The 5,579-nt window shown below is 32.8% G+C and overlaps 1 protein-coding gene across 1 annotated transcript; it reads right to left on the bottom strand.

The window, feature by feature from the left end:
- Positions 1–393: 393 nt before the first annotated feature.
- LOC106328464 (cytochrome P450 71B7-like) lies at positions 394–2,402 on the bottom strand. Its single transcript, XM_013766907.1, has 2 exons — positions 1,448–2,402; positions 394–1,098 (listed from the first exon to the last, which is right to left on the bottom strand). Exons 1-2 carry the CDS (start codon positions 2,342–2,344, stop codon positions 487–489), a joined length of 1,509 nt encoding a protein of 502 aa, XP_013622361.1. The 5' UTR covers positions 2,345–2,402; the 3' UTR covers positions 394–486.
- Positions 2,403–5,579: the final 3,177 nt, after the last annotated feature.

Genomic DNA, 5,579 nt, shown 5'->3' with positions numbered 1-5,579 from the left:
TTCTTTATATTTTTTATTTGCTTAATTTCGTCGATAAAATAATATGTTTCAAATTTTTTTGAGCCATTTACAACCCAACTCCAAACACTATTTCAACGTGAATTTCACACAAAGCATCTTCAACTAACATTAAAAATTACATTTTTTAGTGCAACATTATAATAATGTTTTACAGTTGGATTGGAAATGAGTTTTTTTGGTGTTGCAATCACACTAAAATAGTACTATGAGTTGGAGATGTATTTAACAAAAAAGATGATATAATATACTTCAAATCAGTTCTACCAAAACCAAACTCTGTTTCTGTTATTTTTTTTTTTTGAAACCCTTTTTTTTCTGTTATATGTTAACGTTTTCAAATATATAATCTTAATATAGTGCCAATATTGCAAAAATCAAAACTATAAGAAGCTGAGTTCAATTTCTTTATTATAATAATATGATGCAAAATCAAAACACAAAATGATTTGCTTCATGATAGTCATGTCAGTTATTAATAAATGGAACAAGCTCAAGAGTTGCTTTCTTGCTGACAATGATGGATCCAGTTTCTTCCAAGTCCATGTCATTCACAGTCTTCCCTTCAGGCATTCCCCAGTCGAAGAAGTAGAGCAAGTTCAACAATCCCATTTCCACGTTAGCTATCCCCATCATCATCCCTGGACATATTCTCCTACCAGACCCAAATGGTAACAGCTCATAGTTCAGTCCTTTGTAATCTATCGAACTCTCCAGAAACCTATCAGGATTAAACTCATCTGGGTTTGTCCAAATTTTTGGATCGCGTGCGATCGAGTATACATTGATGATCATCTGGGTTTTAGCTGGGATGTCATAGCCTTGGATCTTGATCTCAGACATTGCCTCTCTTGGAAGTAAAAGAGGAGCAGCTGGGTGTAATCTGAATGTTTCCTTGACCATGAGCTTGAAGTAGTGAAGCTGGCTGAGATCATCTTCTGTGAGTCTCTCCTTCTTGTCTCCGAGTGTTGTCCGAATCTCGTCTTGTACTTTCTTCATTGCTCTACGGTTTCGGATCAGCTCTGTCATGGCCCAGGCTAGAGTGATGGCGCTTGTGTTTACACCTGCTAGAAATATGTCCTGACACATTCACATTACGTGTAAGAATGATACCTTGTCGGAATCTTTAAATGATAAGTAACTGGTAAACAATAAAATGAAATTATTGGATTAAAAATGAATGGAATATGAAAATAAATGAAATGCATTACTTAACTGATAGAACAAAATTGTAATGGAATGATTTTTTGTTTTGTCTTTTTTTTTTGGTAGAATTGATGAAATGATTTCATCCATAACAAATGGTAAAAAAAAAGATTGTGGAATGAATAGAATAGAGTTCCATATTATTTCATTCCAAAAATTGACAATCCCAAATGGAAAAATATGTCTTTTTTTGCTTAAACTTTGAAGTGGAAAAAGATGATACCGAGATGATTCCTTTGAAATGATCTGTGGTGAGCTTGAACGAGTCACCGTCTTTCCCTTGCTTCTCCATCAGATCAACCATCACGTCAACGACATCAGGGCTCTCTGATACTCTTCCTTCAGGCTTCAGATGTTCATCGAGCACTTTCTGGAAGAACGTGTCTAGCTCCGAGAAAACATTGTTCAGTGTCTTGTTCTGTCCTGATATCTGGTCGATAAACCAACCCACTCCAGGGAAGAAATCAGAGAACGCAAAACCATCGATGAGCAACTCAAACTTATGAACTAGATCCGCAACGTTGTCCTCATCGATGAACTCGCACTTGTGAATATCTATACCAAACGCGAGCCTACACACGACGCTCGCAACCAGCGTGAAAAGGGCCTTCGTAAGATTCACGGGTGATCCCGTCAGTGCACACTCTCTCAGTTTCTTGACCAAAATGTCATTCTCTTCCTCTCTAATATACTTGAACGATTTGAGCTTCTTCGCGTTCAAGAGCTCCATAACCACGAGCTTTCTTAAAGATTTCCATTCCTCACCATAAGGCGCGAACCCGATGTCTTTGAAGTTGTACGAGAGCATCCTGGTCGCGACAGTCTCTGGTCGGCTGCAACATTCAAGATCGTGGGTCTTGAGAGCTTCCTCTGCACCTTCTCTCGATGAGATCACGACCGTGGGGACATATCCTAAACGGAGAAGCATCACTGGTCCGAACTTTTGGGAGAGGTTTTGAAAACATGTGTGAGCCAGTCCGTTGAGGTTGTGTAAGTTTCCAATGATCGGAAGCTTCTGTGGTCCCGGAGGAAGCTTCCCACTTTTGAGTTTCTTAAAGAAGATCAAGAAAGAAAATAATAAAATGGATAAGAGTGAGAGGAAACAGAGCAAGGGTGACATCGCTATTGCTTGCAGTGTATGAAATATCTGATAGGTGATAGTTTTTGATTATTCACAACAAGACGAAAAGCTCAGATATATATATAAACTGTTATGCTTGGAGACCACATAAAATCACATTTAACTCCAGAAAATCAAGACATTGAATCGTGACCAACCAAAAAGATAAGAATTAGGAGGAACACCTTCTAGAAGTAAATTAGTCCTGTTTCCGTAGCTGTTTAGATATATACATCTAAACTATTAAATCAAAACTATTAAAATAGAAGTAATTTTGTAGTTAACCCAGATTTTTTCTAAATATTTACTATCTTTTGCCACTGGCCAAAAAACAGTAGTTTTATTAGTTTGCTAAACCATACGGCTAGACCATCCTGATTAAATTAACAATACCACAAAACCAACTCCACCTAAAATTACTTGTTTCCATAATCAACTAACCGAAGTTTATAACCAAGAAGCGCTTATGTTGGACGGCATAACCAATATATAATGTTCGTTTAATCAAATTAAAAATTTTATTGTATGCAAACTTACCACATCATTTCAATCCAAATTATATCATTATTAGAAATCGTTATCAACAACATGTTTCTCATTTAATTTTTGTTTATTCAGTTCCTTGTATGAATAGCCGTACGGGTTATCAAATATGTATAAAATAATTTATTCAGTTCTATATATTTAATTCAATTAGTTAATAACCTAAGATAAATTAGTGCATATCATTATATATTCATGGTGAAAATATTTAAACTAATCAATACTAATAATTTTTTTTCCTTAACTCAATAACATTCCAAAAAATATTCCTATTTCTACGCAAAATAAATAACAAAAACGATATCAATCAACTAACACCAGTTTTATTATTAAGCTTACAAAACTTGCAAATCAAGTATTGGTAATCTTAAAAACGAATATACCATATATAATTATGATTTCATAGTTTCCTTAACTCAATAAAATTCCAAAAAATACTCCTATTGCTATGCAATATAAAAAAAAAACGTTATCAATCAACTTACACAATCTTATTATTATTTTTACAAAACTTGCAAATCACGTATGGGTAGGATAATCTTTAAAATTGCATATTCTTTAAACGGAATGTATATTAAATTATTGAAAACATACATTCTCTTTTGAATTCGTTCAAATCATAAGTAACCAAATCTTTTGTTATAATTTCTCTCATTTACCATACCCTTTCTGATCCCAACTATCCCTTATATATTAAAGGAGACAAATTGTAATAAATGCGTTCACATTAAACTGAACACATGTTACGTGTAGAAGCATTGTCATAAATGCGTTCACACTAAAATAGACACATCACATGTAGAGAATTTTTCAGTCAAACTCTATATAAATATGTTCACACTATGTACTTTACGTTTTTTAATATAAAACTCACATGCATGGTTCTACTTTACGTTATTTTTACTGTTTACGAACAGAGCTGGACAAATTATTCATAAATTTTGATTCGATTCGTTATCCCTTTTGATTCGAACCGAAAAATCCGGATATCTGTTACTCTACTAAGCAAATCAAATACTAAAATGCAATGTCCGTAAAAAAAAAGGAAATCACAAATATAAATATTTATAGGAACGAATATCCAATTTGATCTGTTATATGTATATATATATATATATATATATATATATATATATATATTTAAAGAATTATATATCAGTTATATATTATAGTTTATATAAATTTTATAATATTTTTATTTTTAGATAATTTCATTTTAATAATTTTATTTTTCATGTATTATTTTGAAAAAAATGTCATTTAATATTAATTAGTAGTATCTTTATATATTTATCAACCATCTTTATATACTTTTACATACATGGGACTCGCCCCTAAACCCACAAAAAAAAAAAAAAAACACAACAGAAATATCTAATTTTTTGCCCTAACCCTCAGATGAAATAATCAAAACTTGCAGGTGAAGAAATAACAAATCTAAGAACTTTGCCTCCAGAAGATGAGACAAAGGGAGAAAATGTCTTTTACCTGGGCTCTCAGCTTTGACCTGGGCACTCAAACAAATCCCCATGACTGATAAACAAACAAATAATAGTAATTTTTGATTATTACAGAAAAAAAAAATTTTAACCGAACAAACCAAATAAATATTGATTTAAAATGATAGTTATATTTTAGGAGATTAAAAACCAAAAAAACAACCTAAAACCGAACCGATATCCATATTAAACAGCTTAATTTCTCCTTTAAAAATAATAACGAAACTAATAATCATATTTCGCGCAAGGCACGGGTTATTACCTAGTATATATATATATATCTCATCTCTATTGAGTAAAAGGCAAATCATTCTACGCAGAAAAACCAAAACACATGTTTAAGATTACATCTTTTACTCGTCTCACATAACTCAGACCTTTTAAAAATTCATGGCGGGTTCAAAGTTAAATGACGTTCATGGAAGCAACACACATCGTTTGGAGGAGATACCTTCGAGATTGTTTTAGCCGACCAATTGGTATCTTATGTTTCTAAACGTTTGTTACATTCTGAGCACTTTCTTCACCTAATATTTTCTTGCTATTGTCTAACATGATCCGTGTTTTGAATGTAGGGTAACAGAATCCATTCTACTTGCAAAATAGCTCACATCTACCGAGCTCAACGTGCCGCAATGTTTAGAACGATCTTGATCTCGCCTAACTAACGATTTCAATTTTTACCAAATTTAAAAAAACAAACGACCTTAATGTATCTCTCTATATGAAGGTTCTGCTAATTTTTTTTTGCCCAGACAGAAGTCAGATTTTCTTTGAGAATGTAAAGAAATTAGTTTATGTTGTAAATAGAGTGTTTAGAGACTGAATATTTCTGTGTGTTATTATTAATGATCAAGGGGGTTCCTTTATATAAGGATTACAATATGAAGATAAATGGAAAGTATCCAAAACCTGAACTCATTAGGATTAGGAAAACTACTAATACATAATAATGGAAAGATTACATCTACTAGGAAAAAGAAATGGTTTCTTTTTCTCCAAGCTTTGTGGCCGCCTTTCTCTCTCCTGAAGTCGTTATTATGGCTCTACGGCCGAACACTCTCATGGATGTGGACATCGATTTTTTTGCCTTAGGTAATGCCGTATTCATTATTCTTTGCATTCCTATCTTAATGATGGCGTCTCATGACCTTAGTTGATGTGGATCATATCACACGCTAAGTATATATTAT

Source organism: Brassica oleracea, chromosome C3 (genome assembly GCF_000695525.1).
Source record: "Brassica oleracea var. oleracea cultivar TO1000 chromosome C3, BOL, whole genome shotgun sequence".
In the NCBI taxonomy this organism is placed as follows: domain Eukaryota; kingdom Viridiplantae; phylum Streptophyta; class Magnoliopsida; order Brassicales; family Brassicaceae; genus Brassica; species Brassica oleracea.
The sequence above is the reverse complement of the archived record's forward strand: the minus strand, read 5'-3'. Positions and strand labels throughout refer to the sequence as shown.

Excerpts from the sequence above, each read along its gene's own strand:
- LOC106328464 (XM_013766907.1), bottom strand. The coding sequence starts at position 2,344 with ATGTCACCCTTGCTCTGTTTCCTCTCACTCTTATCCATTTTATTATTT. Across the intron at positions 1,099-1,447 it reads ATTTCAAAGGAATCATCTCG|GACATATTTCTAGCAGGTGT; the intron begins GTATCATCTTTT and ends TGAATGTGTCAG.